The sequence below is a fragment of the Ranitomeya imitator genome, chromosome 4 (assembly GCF_032444005.1).
Source record: "Ranitomeya imitator isolate aRanImi1 chromosome 4, aRanImi1.pri, whole genome shotgun sequence".
NCBI classification, from domain to species: domain Eukaryota; kingdom Metazoa; phylum Chordata; class Amphibia; order Anura; family Dendrobatidae; genus Ranitomeya; species Ranitomeya imitator.
The window spans coordinates 2426456-2450460 of NC_091285.1; the positions used below are offsets into that span (position 1 = coordinate 2426456).

General features: G+C 53.5%; 1 protein-coding gene across 2 annotated transcripts in view; it reads left to right on the forward strand.

Annotated features, from left to right (window-relative positions):
- Window positions 1–892: 892 nt before the first annotated feature.
- AEBP2 (AE binding protein 2) overlaps window positions 893–24005 on the forward strand; it is a 35827-nt gene continuing 12714 nt past the window's right edge. Inside the window, exons 1-5 of one of the 2 annotated variants that reach the window (XM_069762761.1) lie at window positions 893–1434; window positions 14961–15168; window positions 21510–21617; window positions 22432–22618; window positions 22697–22747. In XM_069762761.1, the coding sequence (XP_069618862.1) occupies window positions 1028–1434; window positions 14961–15168; window positions 21510–21617; window positions 22432–22618; window positions 22697–22747 (961 nt within the window). In that variant the 5' untranslated portion in view covers window positions 893–1027. The remainder of the gene's footprint in view (window positions 1435–14960; window positions 15169–21509; window positions 21618–22431; window positions 22619–22696; window positions 22748–24005) is intronic. The other variant, XM_069762760.1, reaches the window with a different exon arrangement.

Genomic DNA, 24005 nt, shown 5'->3' on the forward strand with positions numbered 1-24005 from the left:
CAAGGCTCTGGTCCCTGGCCCCTCCCCCAGCACAAGGCTCTGGTCCCTGGCCCCTCCCCCAGCACAAGGCTCTGGTCCCTGGCCCCTCCCCCAGCACAAGGCTCTGGTCCCTGGCCCCTCCCCCAGCACAAGGCTCTGGTCCTCCGGCCCCTCCCCCAGCACAAGGCTCTGGTCCTCTGGCCCCTCCCCAGCACAAGGCTCTGGCCCCTCCCCCAGCACAAGGCTCTGGTCCTCCGGCCCCTCCCCCAGCACAAGGCTCTGGTCCTCCGGCCCCTCCCCCAGCACAAGGCTCTGGTCCTCCGGCCCCTCTCCCAGCACAAGGTTCTGGTCCCCCAACCCCTCACCCAGCACAAGGCTCTGGTCCTCCGGCCCCTCCCCCAGCACAAGGCTCTGGTCCTCCGGCCCCTCCCCCAGCACAAGGCTCTGGTCCCTGGCCCCTCCCCCAGCACAAGGCTCTGGTCCCTGGCCCCTCCCCCAGCACAAGGCTCTGGTCCCTGGCCCCTCCCCCAGCACAAGGCTCTGGCCCCTCCCCCAGCACAAGGCTCTGGTCCTCCGGCCCCTCCCCCAGCACAAGGCTCTGGTCCTCCGGCCCCTCCCCCAGCACAAGGCTCTGGTCCTCCGGCCCCTCCCCCAGCACAAGGCTCTGGTCCTCCGGCCCCTCCCCCACCACAAGGCTCTGGTCCTCCGGCCCCTCCCCCAGCACAAGGCTCTGGTCCTCCGGCCCCTCCCCCAGCACAAGGCTCTGGTCCCCGCACACACGCAGACTCCTCCCTCTGAGCCTTTTCCACCATGACCGGTGACGCCCCCTCTCCCCGTCACACATCGGGGCCCCGGCTCATCCGTCTCTCAGCAGAAACCCAGAGAGCCACGTGACCCTGACGTCACCCCCGGCCCTGTGACGTCACAGACGGTCCGCACCACGTGCTCCGCTCCTCCCCGCTCGCGGTTCCTGCTCTTCTGTCCCTCCCGACGCCCCGTAGCCGCCAGTGTCTCCAGCCCCGCCCCTGTGACGTCACGCTCGGTAGTCATGGCCGCCGCTAGCTCGGAGCCTCAGCCTTCCTCCGCCGGGAGCCCCGCACAGGCCGCAGCCCCGGAGCCGCCCGAGGAAGAGGCCGCGGGACGTGCGGAGGAGGATGAGGACGACGAGGAGGATGAAGAGGAGGACGAGGAGAGCAGCGGCGGCGGCTCCGAGCGCTCGGACAGCCCGGCCGGGAGCAGCCTGGACGGGGAGCGGGGGAGCAGCCGGCCGGAGGACGGGCCCAGCCCGGGGGGCAGCATCATCAGCGGCAGCAGCGCGCCCAGCACCGCCGGCAGCAGCACGGCCGGGAGCAGCTCCGGGGCCGACGACGGCTACAGCAGCGCCGGGCAGAGCGGCCGCAGGACCAGCCTGGAGGGCGACGGGGAGCCGCTGAGCCGCATGGACTCGGAGGACAGGTGAGCGGGAGGAGAGGGGCCGCCCGCTGACTGCGGGGCTCCGCCCACTGACTGCGGGACTCCGCCCACTGACTGCGGGACTCCGCCCACTGACTGCGGGACTCCGCCCACTGACTGCGGGACTCCGCCCACACCACTGACTCCGCCCACTGACTGCGGGACTCCGCCCACTGACTGCGGGACTCCGCCCACTGACTGCGGGACTCCGCCCACATGGGGGGGGGGGGGGGGGAATCACCGCTGACCCCGCCCACACCACTGACTCCGCCCACATGGGGGGGAAATCACCGCTGACCCCACCCACACCACTGACTCCGCCCACATGGGAGGGCGACGGGGAGCCGCTGAGCCGCATGGACTCGGAGGACAGGTGAGCGGGAGGAGAAGGGCCGCCCGCTGACTGCGGGGCTCCGCCCACTGACTGCGGGACTCCGCCCACATGGGGGGAAATCACCGCTGACCCCGCCCACACCACGGACTCCGCCCACTGACTGCGGGACTCCGCCCACTGACTGCGGGACTCCGCCCACATGGGGGGAAATCACCGCTGACCCCGCCCACACCACGGACTCCGCCCGCTGACTGCGGGGCTCCGCCCACTGACTGCGGGACTCCGCCCACATGGGGGGAAAATCACCACGGACTCCGCCCACACCACTGACTCCGCCCACATGGGAGGGCGACGGGGAGCCGCATGGACTCGGAGGACAGGTGAGCGGGAGGAGAGGGGCCGCCCGCTGACTGCGGGACTCCGCCCACTGACTGCGGGACTCCGCCCACATGGGAGGGCGACGGGGAGCCGCTGAGCCGCATGGACTCGGAGGACAGGTGAGCGGGAGGAGAGGGGCCGCCCACACCGCTGACTCCGCCCACATGGGGGGAAATCACCACTGACCCCGCCCACACCACTGACTCCGCCCACATGGGGGAAAAAATCACTGCTGACCCCGCCCACACCACTGACTCCGCCCACACGGTGGGGGGATCACTGCTGACCCCGCCCACACCACTGACTCCGCCCACATGGGAGGGCGACGGGGAGCCGCATGGACTCGGAGGACAGGTGAGCGGGAGGAGAGGGGCCGCCCACTGACTGCGGGACTCCGCCCACTGTGTTCAAATCACCGCTGACCCCGCCCACACCACTGACTCCGCCCACGTGGGGGGATCACCGCTGACCCCGCCCACACAACGGACTCCGCCCACATAGGGGAATCACCGCTGACTCCGCCCACTGCGTGCAAATCACCACTGACCCCGCCCACACAACGGACTCCGCCCACATAGGGGAATCACCGCTGACTCCGCCCACTGCGTTGAAATCACTGCCGGCCCCGCCCACTGCGGGACTCCGCCCACATAGGGGATCACCACTGACTCCGCCCACTTCTGGACTCCGCCCACATTGTGCAAATCATGACTGACTCCGCCCACTACTGGAGTCCGCTCACATAGTGTATATTACTACTGACTCCGCCTACTACTGGCCGCTGACTCCACCCATGTAGTGTAACTGCTGACTCCGCCCACAGTAGAAATCGCTGCTGTTCGTCCTACCGCGAACACCGCCCACATAGTGCCAACCACGGCTAACTCCACCCATTGCTGGCCACAGCTACCAGGGACTCCGCCCAAATAGTGCCAATTACAGCTGACTGGCCATGTAACTCCAAGGCTAGGACTGAGCCCGCCCCCGCCCACTGCAGACTCCGCCCCTATATCGCCGAGGATAGAGAGCCCCGTGTCAGCACGGTGGCTCAGTGGTTAGCTCTGTATGGTGGCTCAGTGGTTAGCTCTGTATGGTGGCTCAGTGGTTAGCTCTGTATGGTGGCTCAGTGGTTAGCTCTGTATGGTGGCTCAGTGATTAGCTCTGTATGGTGGCTCAGTGGTTAGCTCTGTATGGTGGCTCAGTGGTTAGCTCTGTACGGTGGCTCAGTGGTTAGCTCTGTATGGTGGCTCAGTGGTTAGCTCTGTACGGTGGCTCAGTGGTTAGCTCTGTATGGTGGCTCAGTGGTTAGCTCTGTATGGTGGCTCAGTGGTTAGCTCTGTATGGTGGCTCAGTGGTTAGCTCTGTATGGTGGCTCAGTGGTTAGCTCTGTACGGTGGCTCAGTGGTTAGCACTGTACGGTGGCTCAGTGGTTAGCTCTGTACGGTGTTCAGTGGTTAGCTCTGTACGGTGGCTCAGTGGTTAGCTCTGTATGGTGGCTCAGTGGTTAGCTCTGTACGGTGGCTCAGTGGTTAGCACTGTACGGTGGCTCAGTGGTTAGCTCTGTACGGTGTTCAGTGGTTAGCTCTGTACGGTGGCTCAGTGGTTAGCTCTGTATGGTGGCTCAGTGGTTAGCTCTGTATGGTGGCTCAGTGGTTAGCTCTGTATGGTGGCTCAGTGGTTAGCTCTACGGTGGCTCAGTGGTTAGCTCTGTATGGTGGCTCAGTGGTTAGCTCTGTACGGTGGCTCAGTGGTTAGCTCTGTACGGTGGCTCAGTGGTTAGCTCTGTACGGTGGCTCAGTGGTTAGCTCTGTACGGTGGCTCAGTGGTTAGCTCTGTACGATGGCTCAGTGATTAGCTCTGTACGGTGGCTCAGTGGTTAGCTCTGTACGGTGGCTCAGTGGTTAGCTCTGTACGGTGGCTCAGTGGTTAGCTCTGTACGGTGGCTCAGTGGTTAGCTCTGTACGGTGGCTCAGTGGTTAGCTCTGTACGGTGGCTCAGTGGTTAGCTCTGTATGGTGGCTCAGTGGTTAGCTCTGTATGGTGGCTCAGTGGTTAGCTCTGTACGGTGGCTCAGTGGTTAGCTCTGTACGGTGGCTCAGTGGTTAGCTCTGTACGGTGGCTCAGTGGTTAGCACTGTACGGTGGCTCTGTGGTTAGCTCTGTACGGTGGCTCAGTGGTTAGCTCTGTACGGTGGCTCAGTGGTTAGCTCTGTACGGTGGCTCAGTGGTTAGCTCTGTACGGTGGCTCACACTGTACGGTGGCTCAGTGGTTAGCTCTGTACGGTGGCTCAGCGGTTAGCTCTGTGCGGTGGCTCAGCGGTTAGCTCTGTGCGGTGGCTCAGCGGTTAGCTCTGTGCGGTGGCTCAGCGGTTAGTGGTCTAGCCTTGCAACGCTGGGGTCCTTGGTTCAACCCCACCAAGGACAACATATGCAAAGAGTTTGTATGCTCTCTCCATGTTTGCGTGGGTTTCCTCCGGGTTCTCCGGTTTCCTCCCACATTCCAGAGACTGATAGGGAATTTAGATTGTGAGCCCCAACGGGCACAGTGATGATAATGTGTGCAAACTGTAAAGCGCTGCGGAATATGTTAGCGCTATATAAAAATAAAGATTATTATATTATTACTAGATGGTGGCTCGATTCTAACGCATCGGGTATTCTAGAATATGTATGTATATAGCAGCCACATAGTATATAGCACAGGCCACGTAGTATAGAGGAGTACTACGTGGCCTGTGGTATATACCATGTGGCTGCTATATACATACATATTGTAGAATACCCGATGCGTTAGGCCACGTAGTATATAGCACAGCCCACGTAGTATATCGCACAGCCCACGTAGTATATAGCACAGCCCACTTAGTATATAGCACAGCCCACGTAGTATATAACACAGCCCACATAGCAACTAACAGTGGCCATGTAGTATATAGCATGCAGTATAGAACACAGCCACGTAGTATATAACACTGCCCACGTAGTATCTAACAGTGGCCACGTAGTATATAGCACGCAGTATAGAACACAGCCACGTAGTATATAACACTGCCCACGTAGTATATTGCAGCCATGTAGTATATAACACAGCCCACATAGTATCTAACAGTGGCCACGTAGTATATAGCACGCAGTATAGAACACAGCCACGTAGTATATAACACTGCCCACGTAGTATCTAACAGTGGCCACGTAGTATATAGCACGCAGTATAGAACACAGCCACGTAGTATATAACACTGCACACGTATTATATTGCAGCCATGTAGTATATAACACAGCCCACATAGTATCTAACAGTGGCCACGTAGTATATAGCACGCAGTATAGAACACAGCCACATAGTATATAACACAGCCCACATAGTAACTAACAGTGGCCACGTAGTATATATCACGCAGTATAGAACACAGCCACGTAGTATATAACACTGCCCACGTAGTATCTAACAGGGGCCACGTAGTATATAGCATGCAGTATAGAACACAGCCACGTAGTATATAACACTGCCCACGTAGTATATTGCAGCCATGTAGTATATAACACAGCCCACATAGTATATAACACAGCCCACATAGTATCTAACAGTGGTTACGTAGTATATAGCACGCTGTATAGAACACAGCCACGTAGTATATAACACTGCACACGTATTATATTGCAGCCATGTAGTATATAACACAGCCCACATAGTATCTAACAGTGGCCACGTAGTATATAGCACGCACTATAGAACACAGCCACGTAGTATATAACACAGCCCACATAGTATCTAACAGTGGCCATGCAGTACATAACACAGCCCACATAGTATATAACACTGGCTAGGTAGTATATAGCAGCCACGCGGTATATAACACAGCCCACATAGTATGTAACACTGGCTAGGTAGTATATAGCAGCCACGCGGTATATAACACAGCCCACGTAGTATTTAGCAGTGTGGGCACCATATCCCATGTTAAAAAAAATAATTAAAATAAAAAATAGTTATATACTCACCCTCCGGCGGGATCCAGCGTAGATCCAGCGAACTTCTGGCGATGCACTCGGTTGTCGCCATCTTGCGTTCCCAGGATGCATTGCGAAATTATCCAGATCACTTAACGGTTTCGCGCGTCCGCTAAGTCTTCTGGGTAATTTCGCAATGCATCTCTGGGACCGGAAGATGGTGGGAGGCACGAGCGCATCGTCGGACTACGGAAGGTGAGAATAGCAGGTTTTTTGTTTTTTTTAATTGTTTTTAACATTAGATGTTTTTACTATTGACACTGCATAGGCCGCCTCAATAGTAAGAACTTGGTCACACAGGGTTAATAGCGGCGGTAACGAAGTGTGTTACCTGCGGCATAACGCAGTCCGTTACCGCTGGCATTAACCCTGTGTGAGCGGTAACTGGAGGGGAGTATGGAGCGGGCGCTGACTGTGGGGAGTATGGAGCAGGTGCCGGGCACTGACTGCAGGGGAGTAGGGAGGGACTTATCGGACTGTGGCCGTCGCTGATTGGTCGTGGCAGCCATGACAGGCAGCTTGCGAGACCAATCAGCGACTTGGATTTCCATAACTGACAGAGGCCGCGACCAATGAATATCCTAAACAGACAGACGGAAGTGACCCTTAGACAATTATATAGTAGATTTATCACAGCTGACTCCGCCCATATAACCCCAAGGATGGAGAGCTCCGCCCACTGTAGACCCCGCCCATATAGTACCAATCACAGCTGACTCCACCCACATAACCCCAAGGATGGAGAGCTCCGCCCACTGCAGACCCCGCCCATATATTACCAATCACAGCTGACTCCACCCACATAACCCCAAGGATGGAGAGCTCCGCCCACTGCAGACCCCGCCCATATAGTGTGTGTGAGGGAGATTTCTGAATTCAGGCCCCATAGATTACCCTGGATCTCCCTCTGCTCCTGAAGTGGCCCCCACCCTTGGGATAAGTACCCAATTCCCAAAAGATCAGAACTTTACCATCTGTCCAGAGAACTAGAGGCCGCTGTTATTGGGGGCGAGGAGGAGCAGCGCTGGGACCCCCTGCTGTCCTGTGTGTAAGGCGGCCCACACCATAGGAAATCTCTAGACAGAGCGTCACCGACATCTAGAGATGAATTATGAGAGCACCGTCCATCTCAGGGTGAAGAACCCTGGAGCCTCCGCACGCACCCCTGCCTCTCATATCTCTCCAGCGGTCCCGGATATATCAAGCCCGGCTCTCCAGAACCACTTAGCGGACCCGAGTTTGGACTCTCCATATCGGTCCAGCCCCAACGAACCCGTTGAGATGTCAGTCGCCCCGTTTGGACCTCCCACTAGGAAGTTATGACCCATCCTAGATATTGGGAATTATTTCAGCTAGGAGGAAAAGGGAGGAGAATTCAGTCCGGCCCAGAGGGGCGGTGGCGAATATGGGAGGGGGCGAGCTAAGGGTTAACAGCTGGAGTGACGGATCGCACAGGGGAAGAGGTGTTTTGACTCCACTCACCACTGGGGAGAGAAGGACGCAGCTGGGATCGTCTCTCTAGCGCCACCACTTGCCCCAGATCAGTCAGGGAACTGCACCGAGGGCAAATAGCCTCTGGAAGGCTTCTCTTATAGGTACAAGTTATTGAGGCGCTTCCAGTGAGGGGGGATATACATCACCAGTCTATATATATATATATATATATACATACAGTGGGGCAAAAAAGTATTTAGTCAGTCAGCAATAGTGCAAGTTCCACCACTTAAAAAGATGAGAGGCGTCTGTAATTTACATCATAGGTAGACCTCAACTATGGGAGACAAACTGAGAAAAAAAAATCCAGAAAATCACATTGTCTGTTTTTTTAACATTTTATTTGCATATTATGGTGGAAAATAAGTATTTGGTCAGAAACAAAATTTCATCTCAATACTTTGTAATATATCCTTTGTTGGCAATGACAGAGGTCAAACGTTTTCTGTAAGTCTTCACAAGGTTGCCACACACTGTTGTTGGTATGTTGGCCCATTCCTCCATGCAGATCTCCTCTAGAGCAGTGATGTTTTTGGCTTTTCGCTTGGCAACACGGACTTTCAACTCCCTCCAAAGGTTTTCTATAGGGTTGAGATCTGGAGACTGGCTAGGCCACTCCAGGACCTTGAAATGCTTCTTACGAAGCCACTCCTTCGTTGCCCTGGCGGTGTGCTTTGGATCATTGTCATGTTGAAAGACCCAGCCACGTTTCATCTTCAATGCCCTTGCTGATGGAAGGAGGTTTGCACTCAAAATCTCACGATACATGGCCCCATTCATTCTTTCATGTACCCGGATCAGTCGTCCTGGCCCCTTTGCAGAGAAACAGCCCCAAAGCATGATGTTTCCACCACCATGCTTTACAGTAGGTATGGTGTTTGATGGATGCAACTCAGTATTCTTTTTCCTCCAAACACGACAAGTTGTGTTTCTACCAAACAGTTCCAGTTTGGTTTCATCAGACCATAGGACATTCTCCCAAAACTCCTCTGGATCATCCAAATGCTCTCTAGCAAACTTCAGACGGGCCCGGACATGTACTGGCTTAAGCAGTGGGACACTTCTGGCACTGCAGGATCTGAGTCCATGGTGGCGTAGTGTGTTACTTATGGTAGGCCTTGTTACATTGGTCCCAGCTCTCTGAAGTTCATTCACTAGGTCCCCCCGTGTGGTTCTGGGATTTTTGCTCACAGTTCTTGACCCCACGGGGTGGGATTTTGCGTGGAGCCCCAGATCGAGGGAGATTATCAGTGGTCTTGTAGGTCTTCCATTTTCTAATTATTGCTCCCACTGTTGATTTCTTCACTCCAAGCTGGTTGGCTATTGCAGATTCAGTCTTCCCAGCCTGGTGCAGAGCTACAATTTTGTTTCTGGTGTCCTTTGACAGCTCTTTGGTCTTCACCAAAGGTAATGGCACCTGTTTAAACTTGTTATCAGTATAAAAAGACACCTGTGCACACCCTCAAACAGTCTGATTCCAAACTCCACTATGGTGAAGACCAAAGAGCTGTCAAAGGACACCAGAAACAAAATTGTAGCCCTGCACCAGGCTGGGAAGACTGAATCTGCAATAGCCAACCAGCTTGGAGTGAAGAAATCAACAGTGGGAGCAATAATTAGAAAATGGAAGACATACAAGACCACTGATAATCTCCCTCGACCTGGGGCTCCATGCAAAATCCCACCCCGTGGGGTCAAAATGATCACAAGAACGGTGAGCAAAAATCCCAGAACCACACGGGGGGACCTAGTGAATGAACTTCAGAGAGCTGGGACCAATGTAACAAGGCCTACCATAAGTAACACACTACGCCACCATGGACTCAGATCCTGCAGTGCCAGACGTGTCCCACTGCTTAAGCCAGTACATGTCCGGGCCCGTCTGAAGTTTGCTAGAGAGCATTTGGATGATCCAGAGGAGTTTTGGGAGAATGTCCTATGGTCTGATGAAACCAAACTGGAACTGTTTGGTAGAAACACAACTTGTCGTGTTTGGAGGAAAAAGAATACTGAGTTGCATCCATCAAACACCATACCTACTGTAAAGCATGGTGGTGGAAACATCATGCTTTGGGGCTGTTTCTCTGCAAAGGGGCCAGGACGACTGATCCGGGTACATGAAAGAATGAATGGGGCCATGTATCGTGAGATTTTGAGTGCAAACCTCCTTCCATCAGCAAGGGCATTGAAGATGAAACGTGGCTGGGTCTTTCAACATGACAATGATCCAAAGCACACCGCCAGGGCAATGAAGGAGTGGCTTCGTAAGAAGCATTTCAAGGTCCTGGAGTGGCCTAGCCAGTCTGCAGATCTCAACCCTATAGAAAACCTTTGGAGGGAGTTGAAAGTCCGTGTTGCCAAGCGAAAAGCCAAAAACATCACTGCTCTAGAGGAGATCTGCATGGAGGAATGGGCCAACATACCAACAACAGTGTGTGGCAACCTTGTGAAGACTTACAGAAAACGTTTGACCTCTGTCATTGCCAACAAAGGATATATTACAAAGTACTGAGATGAAATTTTGTTTCTGACCAAATACTTATTTTCCACCATAATATGCAAATAAAATGTTAAAAAAACAGACAATGTGATTTTCTGGATTTTTTTTTCTCAGTTTGTCTCCCATAGTTGAGGTCTACCTATGATGTAAATTACAGACGCCTCTCATCTTTTTAAGTGGTGGAACTTGCACTATTGCTGACTGACTAAATACTTTTTTGCCCCACTGTATATACATAGTCCAATATATATATATATATATATATATATATATATATATATATATATATATATATATATATATATATATATATATATATATATTAGTGATGCAGTGACCACTAGGGGGCGCTGTGAGTGCTCCTTGGGATGTGCATGGAGACATATCTATTGTGATAATCGTGATGAAAGTGACTGGCTGTGTTGTGAATGGCCGATATGTGTCGCAGAGGGAGTCTGCGTGGTAAGTCTGATGCAATGTTGTTGTTCTGGGACTTGTAGTCCCTCAAGAGTGTGTATATGTATGGTGTAGTTGTAAGGGAGACTTACTAGGTTAGTTGTGTGAGATGGGCGGGATAAACTAGCCACACACACTCCATAGTACATGCCTGCGCAAGGCAATCTTGCCTTATGCAGGCGTGTACTATGGAGGACAGATAATGAACTTCAAACCAATATTGCAGCCAGCATGCAGCCAGCGGGTAAGGAAAGGGTGAATCAAACACCCGAAAACTCCGCCCATATGACCCAAAACCAGTCCCGCCAAATTCAGGTGACAGGTTCCCTTTAACTCACAGTCATTATATGTGGGGGCTGCCTTTTCCTTTGGGGTATTTCTCTGAGGCAAGGTAGGCTTATTTTCTATCTTCAGGCTAGCTAGTTTCTCAGGCTGTGCCGAGTTGCATAGGGAGCGTTAGGCGCAATCCACGACTGCTTCTAGTGTGGTTGGAGAGGATTAGGGATTGCGGTCAGCAGAGTTCCCACGTCTCAGAGCTCGTTCTATGTTTTTGGGTTATTGTCAGGTCACTGTATGTGCTCTGACTTCTATGTCCATTGTGGTACTGAATTACCTAATCACAACAGGTCTCCCACGGTGACTGAACGGAGTGAGGTTCAGCGTGTTTAGAGACCGCCACCCAGTGTCGTATGCACTGTATGTGACTTGGGACATTGGTGAAGTGTACGGCCACCCATGATAACCATGATCATACCAGGAACGGGATAGGGCCAATTCATACCAGCAGGGGAATGGGGCCAATCAAGTCATACCAGGACCGGGATGGGGCCAATCAATCATACCAGGACCGGGATGGGGCCAATCAATCATACCAGGACTGGGATGGGGCCAATCAATCATACCAGGACTGGGATGGGGCCAATCAATCATACCAGGACTGGGATGGGGCCAATCAATCATACCAGGACTGGGATGGGGCTAATCAATCATACCAGGACTGGGATGGGGCCAATCAATCATACCAGGACTGGGATGGGGCCAATCAATCATACCAGGACTGGGATGGGGTCAATCAATCATACCAGGACTGGGATGGGGCCAATCAATCATACCAGGACTGGGATGGGGCCAATCAATCATACCAGGACTGGGATGGGGCCAATCAATCATACCAGGACTGGGATGGGGCCAATCAATCATACCAGCAAGGGGGATAAGGCCAATTAATCATACCAGGAATGGGATGGGGCCAATCAATCATACCAGCAGGGGGATGGAGCCAATCAATCATACCAGGAAAAGGATGGGGCCAATCAATCATACCAGCGGAGATGGGGCCAATCAATCATACCAGGACCGGGATGGGGCCAATCAATCATACCAGGACCGGGATGGGGCCAATCAATCATACCAGGACCGGGATGGGGCCAATCAATCATACCAGGACTGGGATGGGGCCAATCAATCATACCAGGACTGGGATGGGGCCAATCAAGTCATACCAGGACTGGGATGGGGCCAATCAATCATACCAGCAAGGGGGATGGGGCCAATCAATCATACCAGGAACGGGATAGGGCCAATTCATACCAGCAGGGGAATGGGGCCAATCAAGTCATACCAGGACTGGGATGGGGCCAATCAATCATACCAGCAAGGGGGATAAGGCCAATTAATCATACCAGGAATGGGATGGGGCCAATCAATCATACCAGCAGGGGGATGGAGCCAATCAATCATACCAGCAGAGGGATGGGGCCAATCAATCATACCAGCAGAGGGATGGGGCCAATCAATCATACCAGCAGGGATGGGGCCAATCAATCATACCAGCAGGGATGGGGCCAATCAATCATACCAGAATAAGGATGAATCCATGCATACCAGGATAGGGATGAGGGGACCATATTTACCATATTTAGGTCATCTTAAGTACAAAATTGACCACATTTTTTGCTTCAGTTTAATTTTTCCTAATTTCCTCCTCTAAAACCTGGGTGCGTCTTAAGGTCTGGTTCGTCTTATAGTCCGAAAAATACGGTATATTCCTGGCCTGGGACTGGTGATACATATACCGCCCTCACTACAGAGTGCCCCGATAACTAGTACGTGACAAGGCAGCCTCTCCGGCTACTACTTATTCTAGGTGCAGTTTCCTGACTAATAACCCCGGTCACATCACACGCTGATTCCTAATAACCCCGGTCACATCACAGGTCCTGACTCCTCCCCACTGATAACCCCGGTCACATCACAGGTCCTGACTCCTCCCCACTGATAACCCCGGTCACATCACAGGACCTGACTCCTCCCCACTGATAACCCCTGTCACATCACAGGCCCAGACTCCTCCCCACTAATAACCCTGGTCACATCATGGACCCTGACTCCTCCCCACTAATAACCCCGGTCACATCACAGGCCCGGACTCCTACATGCTAATAATCCTTGCCACATCACAAACTAAGGAAACGAGAACCGGGGGATACGAATATTGCCCCACCGTCACTAATCTGTGGCGGTGCTTACACAGTCATAGCTCTCTGGCGCACCCCTTACTAACAGGTTAGTCAGAACTGCACCTAGAATAAGTAGTTGCCGGAGCGGCTGCCCTTTCACGTACTGGTTATCAGGGCACTCTGCAGTGAGGGCGGTATATAGATCACCAGTCCCAGGCCGGGAATATATATATATATATATATATATATATATTCTCCGATCCATCACTGCCAGGATCCCCCAATAACACCAGGACGGTGCGCTGCCATCAGTTCCTCGTTAGATATAAGCCCGGTCTGTTAGCAAGCTAATGTTGGGTCAGAAACCAACCCCAGGTAGTGTATAAGTACTAGCCGGACTCACAGACGTAGGAAATCGGAATTTGAGATAAAAGAGCAGCCCAAAATTAATTGATATTTAAATTGTCGAAAGGCGAACTAGATACTACACATGTATACAGAGTAATATACAGAGATTACAGCCAGAGGTACAGATAAAGGGAGGGTACAGGTTGGGGATAGCAGTTAGCTGTATGTGTCACGTTACCGTTCCTTATAGTATGTGGGCCCAGAGAAGCGCTCAAGTCCACATGCACCTTCTTAGTTGCTGGTCCGTCTCCACACCTGACATGACATGACTTCCATGGCAGAACAATGACAAAGGCTAAAGGTGTGTAGCTAGCTTTTAACCTTTGACTCACCCCCTCCCATATTTCCCACCGCCCCTCTGCGTCGGGCTGAATTCTCCTCCCTTTTCCTCCTAGCTAAAGTAATTCCTAATATCTAGGATGGGTCATAACTTCCTAGCGTAAGGGACAACTGACATCTCAACGGGTTAGTTGGGGCTGGACCAATACAGAGTCCAAACATGGGTCGGCTAAGTGGTTCTGGAGAGCCGGTCTCAATAGGTCAGAATCCGGGACAGCGTGCAGGGGGCTCCCAGGGTTCTGGTGGTATATTGGTCTTCACTCTGAGATTTACGGTACTCTCATAATTAATCTCTTGGTGTCAGTGCCCAACTGTCTACCCCTTCAATTGATAGCTGATTGATGTTGGCCACCTTGCACAAAAGAAGGCAGGGGGTCCCAGCTCTGTTTCTTCTCTCATTAACAGGTGGCCTCTAATTCTCTGACCATATGGAATGTTCCTGTTCTTTTAGGAATTTGTGTACCTATCCCGTGGGTGGGGGCTACAGTTCCGGGAGCAGAAGGAGATCTCTGGATAATATATTGGGCCTGAATTAATAAATCCAAAATGGAGTCTCCCTCACAGAGGTCCTGAATCCTCCCCACTAATAACCCCAGACACATCACACACTGACTCCTCCCCACTAATAACCCCACCCACATCACAGGCCCTGACTCAACCCCACCAACATCAGAGGTCCTGACTCCTCCCCACTGATAACCCCACCCACATCACACACTGACTCCTCCCCACTAATAACCCTATCGACATCAGAGGTCCTGACTCCTCCCCACATCACAGGTCCTGACTCCTCCCCACTAATAACCCCACCAACATTACAGGCCCTGACTCCTCCACACTAATGACCCTGGTCACATCACAGGCCCTGACTCCTCCCCACTAATAACCCCACCGACATCACAGGTCCTGACTCCTCCACACTAATAACAGCGCCCACATCACCCTGACTCCTCTCCACTTATAGCCATGCCCATGACAGGTGATGACTCCTCCAACTAATAGTCCCACCTAGTTACACCAAGAGCCACACGTGGACCCGGCCTGAGAATGCACTGTGTAACGGGCCAGGCTCCGCCTACATGTCTAGTCCGTGGCTCCGCCTCTTCATACATGGGCTACACTGGCAGCTCCCTTATCCTCCTGTCTCCGCAGTATCAGCAGCACCCTGATGGACGTGGACAGCACCATCTCCAGTGGACGCTCCACCCCGGCCATGATGATCGGTCAGGGGTTATCGGCCACGTCCAGCAAGAGCCTCTCCTACAGCTGCTGCTGGGACCAGTGCCAGACCTGCTTCTCCTCCAGCCCCGACCTGGCCGAGCACCTCCGCAGCCTGCACGTGGACGGCCAGCGTGGAGGGGTGAGGCCTGCGCAAGCACGCTGTGCCCTGTGTGTGACCGGCCGTCTGTGGCCATCCTCTGTGTGACCGGCCGTCTGTGCCCATCCTTTATGTGACCTGCCATCTGTGCCCATCCTGTGTGTGACCGGCCGTCTGTGCCCATGCTCTGTGTGACCGGCCGTCTGTGCCCATGCTCTGTGTGACCGGCCGTCTGTGCCCATGCTCTGTGTGACCGACCGTCTGTGGCCATGCTCTGTGTGACCGGCCGTCTGTGCCCATCCTATGTGTGACCGGCCGTCTGTGCCCATGCTCTGTGTGACCGGCCGTCTGTGGCCATCCTCTGTGACTGCCCGTCTGTGCCCATCCTCTGTGTGACCGACTGTCTGTGGCCATGCTCTGTGTGACCGGCCGTCTGTGCCCATGCTCTGTGTGACCGGCCGTCTGTGGCCATCCTCTGTGACTGCCCGTCTGTGCCCATCCTCTGTGTGACCGACTGTTGCCATGCTCTGTGTGACCGGCCGTCTGTGCCCATGCTCTGTGTGACCGGCCGTCTGTGCCCATCCTCTGTGTGACCACCCATTTGTGTCCCTCCTCTGTGGTCTTCCGTCCCTCGTCCTCTGTAATGAAAACAACACACACGAGAGGACCGGGGGATACGGATATGCCCCCGCTGTCACTAATATGTGACGGAGCTTACACAGTCGCAGCTCTCTGGTGCTCCCCTTACCTTCAGGTCAGTCAGGGAACTGCACCTAGGATAAGTAGTTGCCGGAGAGGCTGCCCTGTCATGTACTGGTTATCTGGGCACTCTGCAGTGAGGGCGGTATATATACCACCAGTCCCAGGCCAGGAATATATATAATCTATATCCGATCCGTCACTGCCAGGATCCCCCAATAACACCAGGACGGTGTGCTGCCACCAGTTCCTCGTTGGATATAAGCCCAGCTTACGTACGTACTAGCCGGACTCACAGACGTGGGAAATCGGATTTCGAGATAAAAGAGCAGCCCAAAATTAATTGGTATTTTTATTGCCGAAAGGCGCACTAGATAATACAAATATATACAGGGTAATATACAGATATTACAGCTAGAGGTGCAGATAAAGGGAGGGTACAGGTTGGGATAGCAGTTAGCGGTATGTATCACGTTACCATTCCTTATAGCATGTGGATCCAGGGAAGCTCTCGTATCCACAGGAACCTTCTTAGTTCCTGGTCCGTCTCCACACGTGACGTGACATGGCTTCCTTGGCAGAACAAAGACCGGGCTAAAAGTGTGTAGCTAGCTTTTAACCCTTAGCTCGTGCCCTCCCATATTTGCCACCGCCCCTCTGGGTTGGGCTGAATTCTTCTCCCTTGACCTCCTAGCCAAAATAATTCCCAATATTTAGGATGGGTCATAACTCCATAGAGGGAGGTCCAAACGGGGCGACTGACATCTCAACAGGTTTGTCAGGGCTGGACCAATACAGAGAGTCCAAACTTGGGTCAGCTAAGTTGTTCTGGATGGCCAGTCTCTATAGCTCAGTATCCGGGACTGCTGGAGAAATATGAGACGCAGGGGTGTGTGCTGAGGGCTCCCAGGGTTCTGGTGCTATATTGGATTGAACCCTGAGATGCACGGTACTCTCAAAATTCATCTCTAGATGTCAGTGCCAAAGTCTAGAGGTTTCCCTTGAAGTAGGCAGACTTGCACAAAGACAGCAGGGGGTCCCAGCTCTGCTCCTCCCTGCCTTCATTAACACATGGCCTCTAATTCCCTGGCCAAATGGAAAAGTTCTGCTCTTTTGGGAATATGTGTACTTATCCCAAGGGTGGGGGCCACATTTTAGGAGTGGAGAGAGATCCTGGATAATCTATGTGGCCTGAATTTATAAATCCAAAATGGAGTCTCCCTCGTACCTCACACCCTCCTCTGTGTGGTCGCCCGTCCCAAGCCCTCCTCTGTGTGGTCGCCCGTCCCTGTCACGCACAGTCTGGGAAAGAGTAAGTGCAACACAAAGGGATGAGGGGAAGGGATCCCAACACTAGCGAAGGGGGAAGTGGAGACCCCTAAGCAGATCTAAAGTCACCCTGTCTGCCCTAAACATCTTTATATAGGTTCTACACGGTCACGTCCCCACTCTCAGCACGCGACTTGGGGTTGTGCCTGCAAGGGTTAATCTATCTCCCCACTCTCAGTCCAGCATTCAACCTCTGTTCTATGCTATAATGGGAGCATAAATCACCCAGGCCACACACCCGCTCATACACGCTGCCACCACTCACCAAACACACGGGCGATGAGTCCTGGAAATATGACTACTACTGTCCGCCAATCATAAGGATCACACAGTTTAAGGCTATGGATTCTTTAGAACATACAAGGTTCAACTTGTTAAGTTTTATGCTTTAATATAAAAGGTACATTGCTTACAATAAAAAGGGTCTAAAAATATGGTAATAAAAAGACATACAAGTATGCAAAACTGTTATAAAAGTAAACGGGAGAAACTACTAACTTTGTAGTCTGCTTTCTGCTCCCTGAGGGGGGAAGGGCGAATATGGACTGGATCACATCAGCTTAGCTGGACTGGAACACATCAGGTTGGCTGCCCCTCAATCTGTGAACACACCCCCGTGTAGGTCTAATTTATAGAGTCACCCTGAAGGTCATATTTCTAGACCAGCCTCTCATGTTAATATTTATAATTGCTTGCTTGTGACTGGACCATGGCCACTCCCCCAATGAATATATTATTTCCTCTTAAATTCTCTGTGTAAGTTTCTCATAGATAGATAGTGTCAGGCTGTAATTGACATCTCCCTTCAAAAGAGCCAAAGGTGTGAAACGTTTCCCCTTCCTGGTTCTTAGCAAGGCCCCCTGGTGGGATTAAAGACAGTAGACTGCTTTCTCAGGATAACATATGCTGTGACCCCTATAAGACCTGCAGCCTTCAGGACAGATGTTAAATTACTGCTAGTCACACAATATATCTATACATATTTCACTACATACACCTATCGCCGAGCAGGAACCTAATCCCTGCCTGACCCTAGCGATAAGCCCTGCTTAGAGAAGGACTGAAGGGTGATACTATTCAATCCCCACTACCGATAAAGACAAATGGGATAGACAAACAAGGGGAACACTTAAGTTGAGTAGACTCAGAGGTAACACAGACGTCGTCCAAACACCAAAGAACAAGATAAGCCGACTGCTGTAGCTCCAAGCCTCAACAAGGTAAAATGGAAATATCTCAGGCAACTCCCAGCAGCAGGCTGGGAGTCTATAAACACCCAGGTCCATGTGTATCAATTAGTGCTGGGGGCAGGTTGCCACTGGGTCCAGGAGTCAGAAGGACTATGAAGGTGTCTCCAAACTCAAGTGCAGACAACTTCTGCATCCAGATGCTGTGCGACTGTCTACAGCCTCTGACACACCCATGACAGTTGTTCGCTCTCTGTGTGTTTGCCCATCCCTCGTTCTCCTCTGTGTGTTTGCCCGTCCCTCGTTCTCATCTGTGTGTTCGCCCGTCCCTCGCTCTCCTCTGTCCGCCGGTCCCTCGCTCTCCTCTGTGTGTTCGCCTGTCTCTCGCTCTCCTCTGTGTGTTCGTCAGTCCCTTGCTCTCCTCTGTGTGTTCGTCCGTCCCTCGCTCTCCTCTGTGTTCGCCCGTCCCTCGCTCTCCTCTGTGTGTTCGCCCGTCTCTCGCTCTCCTCTGTGTGTTCGCCCGTCCCTCGTTCTCCTCTGTGTGTTCGCCCCTCCCTCGTTCTCCTCTGTGTGTTCGCCCGTCCATCGCTCTCCTCTGTGTGTTCGCCCGTCCCTCGTTCTCTGTGTGTCCGCCCGTCCCTCTTTCTCCTCTGTGTGTTCGCCCGTCCCTCGCTCTCCTCTGTGTGTTCGCCCGTCCCTCGCTCTCCTCTGTGTGTTCGCCCGTCCCTCGTTCTCCTCTGTGTGTTCGCACGTCCCTCGCTCTCCTCTGTGTGTTCGCCCCTCCCTCGTTCTCCTCTGTGTGTTCGCCCGTCCCTCGTTCTCTGTGTGTCCGCCCGTCCCTCTTTCTCCTCTGTGTGTTCGCCCGTCCCTCGCTCTCCTCTGTGTGTTCGCCCGTCCCTCGCTCTCCTCTGTGTGTTCGCCCGTCCCTCGCTCTCCTCTGTGTGTTCGCCCGTCCCTCGTTCTCCTCTGTGTGTTCGCACGTTCCTCGCTCTCCTCTGTGTGTTCGCCCCTCCCTCGTTCTCCTCTGTGTGTTCGCCCGTCCCTCGTTCTCCTCTGTGTGTTCGCCCGTCCCTCGTTCTCCTCTGTGTGTTCGCTCGTCCCTCGCTCTCCTCGGTGTGTTCGCTCGTCCCTCGCTCTCCTCTGTGTGTTCGCCCCTCCCTCGCTCTCCTCTGTGTGTTCTCCCCTCCCTCGCTCTCCTCTATGTGTTCGCACGTCCCTCGCTCTCCTCTGTGTGTTCGCACGTCCCTCGTTCTCCTCTGTGTGTTCGCACGTCCCTCGCTCTCCTCTGTGTGTTCGCCCGTCCCTTGCTCTCCTCTGTCCGCCCGTCCCTCGCTCTCCTCTGTGTTCGCCCGTCCCTCGCTCTCCTCTGTGTGTTCGCCCGTCTCTCGCTCTCCACTGTGTGTTCGCCCGTCCCTCGTTCTCTGTGTGTTCGCCCGTCCCTCGCTCTCCTCTGTGTGTTCGCCCGTCCCTCGCTCTCCTCTGTGTGTTCGCCCCTCCCTCGTTCTCCTCTGTGTGTTCGCCCGTCCATCGCTCTCCTCTGTGTGTTCACCCGTCCCTCGTTCTCCTCTGTGTTCGCACGTCCCTCGTTCTCCTCTGTGTGTTCGCCCGTCTCTCGCTCTCCTCTGTGTTCGCCCGTCCCTCGCTCTCCTCTGTGTGTTCGCCCCTCCCTCGTTCTCCTCTGTGTGTTCGCCCGTCCCTCGCTCTCCTCTGTGTGTTCGCACGTCCCTCGTTCTCCTCTGTGTGTTCGCACGTCCCTCGCTCTCCTCTGTGTGTTCGCCCGTCCCTCGCTCTCCTCTGTGTGTTCGCCCGTCCCTCGCTCTCCTCTGTGTGTTCGCACGTCCCTCGTTCTCCTCTGTGTGTTCGCCCGTCCCTTGCTCTCCTCTGTGTGTTCGCCCGTCCCTCGCTCTCCTCTGTGTGTTCGCCCCTCCCTCGTTCTCCTCTGTGTGTTCGCCCGTCCATCGCTCTCCTCTGTGTGTTCGCCCGTCCCTCGTTCTCCTCTGTGTTCGCACGTCCCTCGTTCTCCTCTGTGTGTTCGCCCGTCTCTCGCTCTCCTCTGTGTGTTCGCCCGTCCCTCGTTCTGTGTGTTCGCCCGTCCCTCTTTCTCCTCTGTGTGTTCGCCCGTCCCTCGCTCTCCTCTGTGTGTTCGCCCGTCCCTCGCTCTCCTCTGTGTGTTCGCCCGTCCCTCGTTCTCCTCTGTGTGTTCGCACGTCCCTCGCTCTCCTCTGTGTGTTCGCCCCTCCCTCGTTCTCCTCTGTGTGTTCGAACGTCCCTCGTTCTCCTCTGTGTGTTCGCCCGTCCCTTGCTCTCCTCTGTCCGCCCGTCCCTCGCTCTCCTCTGTGTGTTCGCCCGTCCCTTGCTCTCCTCTGTCCGCCCGTCCCTCGCTCTCCTCTATGTGTTCTCCCCTCCCTCGTTCTCCTCTGTGTGTTCGCCCGTCCCTCTTTCTCCTCTGTGTGTTCGCCCGTCCCTCGTTCTCCTCTGTGTGTTCGCACATCCCTCGTTCTCCTCTGTGTGTTCGCACGTCCCTCGTTCTCCTCTGTGTGTTCGCTCGTCCCTCGCTCTCCTCTGTGTGTTCGCCCGTCCCTCGCTCTCCTCTGTGTGTTCTCCCCTCCCTCGTTCTCCTCTGTGTGTTCGCCCGTCCCTCTTTCTCCTCTGTGTGTTCGCCCGTCCCTCGTTCTCCTCTGTGTGTTCGCACATCCCTCGTTCTCCTCTGTGTGTTCGCACGTCCCTCGTTCTCCTCTGTGTGTTCGCTCGTCCCTCGCTCTCCTCTGTGTGTTCGCCCCTCCCTCGTTCTCCTCTGTGTGTTCGCCCCTCCCTCGTTCTCCTCTGTGTGTTCTCCCCTCCCTCGCTCTCCTCTATGTGTTCGCACGTCCCTCGCTCTCCTCTGTGTGTTCGCACGTCCCTCGCTCTCCTCTGTGTGTTCGCACGTCCCTCGCTCTCCTCTGTGTGTTCGCACGTCCCTCGCTCTCCTCTGTGTGTTCGCACGTCCCTCGTTCTCCTCTATGTGTTCGCACGTCCCTCGTTCTCCTCTATGTGTTCGCACGTCCCTCGCTCTCCTCTGTGTGTTCGCACGTCCCTCGTTCTCCTCTGTGTGTTCGCCCCTCCCTCGCTCTCCTCTATGTGTTCGCCCGTCCCTCACCCTTCTCTTACATTGCGCTCTGTGTGTTGCAGGTTTTTGTTTGTTTCTGGAAGGGATGTAAGGTTTATAATCGTCCGTCTACCAGTCAGAGCTGGCTGCAGCGGCACATGCTGACTCACAGCGGAGACAAGCCCTTTAAGGTACTGGGATCTCCCATCCTAGAGGGGTACCTCTCCCTACCCCCTCCATCCTAGCGGGTGCCCCTCCATCCTACACAAGTGTATACAACTCCCATAGAGATGCATAATATCTTCCTCCAGTTACCGTTAGAGGGAGCTCACAGCACACAGTGTATTCAGCTCCCATAGAGATACATTATACATTCTACCTGCAGTCACCACTAGGGGGAGCTCACAGCACACAGTGTATACAGCTCCCATAGAGATACATTACACATTATACATTCTACCTGCAGTCACCACTAGGGGGAGCTCACAGCACACAGTGTATACAGCTCCCATAGAGATACATTATACATTCTACCTGCAGTCACCACTAGGGGGAGCTCACAGCACACAGTGTATACAGCTCCCATAGAGATACATTATACATTCTACCTGCAGTCACCACTAGGGGGAGCTCACAGCACACAGTCTATACAGCACCCATAGAGATACATTATACATTCTACCTACAGCCACCACTAGGGGGAGCTCACAGCACACAGTGTATACAGCTCCCATAGAGATACAGTCTACCTGCAGATACCACTAAGGGGAGCTCACAGCACACAGTGTATACAGCTCCCATAGAGATACAGTCTACCTGCAGTCACCACTAAGGGGAGCTCACAGCACACAGTGTATACAGCTCCCATAGAGATACATTATACTTTCTACCTGCAGTCACCACTAGGTGAAGCACACAGTGTATACACCCCCCGTCAGACCGGTGTTTCCCTGCGGGCGCTGGCTCTTTGCCTTCACTCTCTGACTTCTCCCCCTTGTCTCGCAGTGTGTTGTCGGTGGGTGTAACGCCAGCTTCGCCTCTCAGGGTGGTCTCGCCCGTCATGTTCCCACTCACTTCAGCCAGCAGAACTCCTCTAAGTTGTCCGGTCACCCCAAGTCCAAGGAGGAGTCTCCATCGAAGGCCGGTCTGACCAAGCGTCGGAAGCTGAAGAATAAGCGGAAGCGCTCCCTACGTAAGTGGCCGGTGGTGTGCGCGCTGCTGGCGCTGCCTGGTATTTCCGCATGGTAATTGCCTTCTCTCTTGTCTTCAGCGGCAGCGCTGGGATCTTCTCCTTATTCCTCCGCCCCTGTACAGATGAAAGGTAGACCCCGCTTCTGTCTTCTCTCTAACCTGCAGATCTGCCGCCCCGCCATCCATTAACCCTTTGTGGAGCAGACGCCCTCTTATGGCTCCATGTAGGCCAGGTCATGTGACTGATGGTCTAATCCCCCATACACTGCGACTGTAACATAAGAGTGTCGGCTCCACCAAAGGAGAACTACAGCTCCCAGCATAATGGATGCTCTGTGGGGCATGCTGGCAGTTGTAGTTTCATCTGCAGTGATGACCTGAGCAGGTAGAGACGGCCTGTAACACGGGAAGTAATGTGTGTGCAATGCTCTGCAGATGACGTGTGTGCGAGGAGTGAGCGCAGCTCTGGTAGATAATGCAGGATCAGCACTGTAATGTATATACACAGTGACTGCACCAGCAGAATAATGAGTGCAGCTCTGGAGTATAATACAGGATGTAACTCAGGATCAGTAATGTAATGTATGTACACAGTGACTGCACCAGCAGAATAGTAAGTGCAGCTCTGGAGTATAATACAGGATGTAACTCAGGATCAGTAATGTACTGTATGTACACAGTGACTGCACCAGCAGAATAGTGAGTGCAGCTCTGGAGTATAATACAGGATGTAACTCAGGATCAGTAATGTAATTTATGTACACAGTGACTGCACCAGCAGAATAGTGAGTGCAGCTCTGGGGTATAATACAGGATGTAACTCAGGATCAGTAATGTAATGTATGTACACAGTGACTGCACCAGCAGAATAGTGAGTGCAGCTCTGGGGTATAATACAGCATTTGCCCGTCTTGTGTTTTTTTTTTTTGCGACCTGTGTAGATCTGTATTGTGTAATAATTAGTAAATGGATGATGTCATCAGATGGCTGAGATCTATTGGTTCGTTTAGATTTTATGTTTGTTGGGGACCTGCCCCTCTATCAGATACTAGGGTTCTGGCATCAGTTTGGTTTAGGGTCTCCCTTATGTCCTTCTGCCACATCTCACACCTTGTGCGCGCTGCTCGGATGGTGACGCTGTGCTCTGCGGATGGTGGTGACGCTGTGTTCTGCAGATGGTGACGCTGCGCTCTGTGGATGGTGGTGACGCTCTGCTCCAGTTTCACGCTTTTCTTTAAGAGCTGAAGCCCCTCCAGGAACATGTCCGAGCTCTTGGCGGTGTCCCTGGTGGGAACGGCGTCAGTAGTTTGGATGTCAGTCACCTGAGTTTGTAGGGGGCTCTAATTGGCTGCTGCTGTGACTTTTCTTAGGCACAAGAGGTGCTGCAG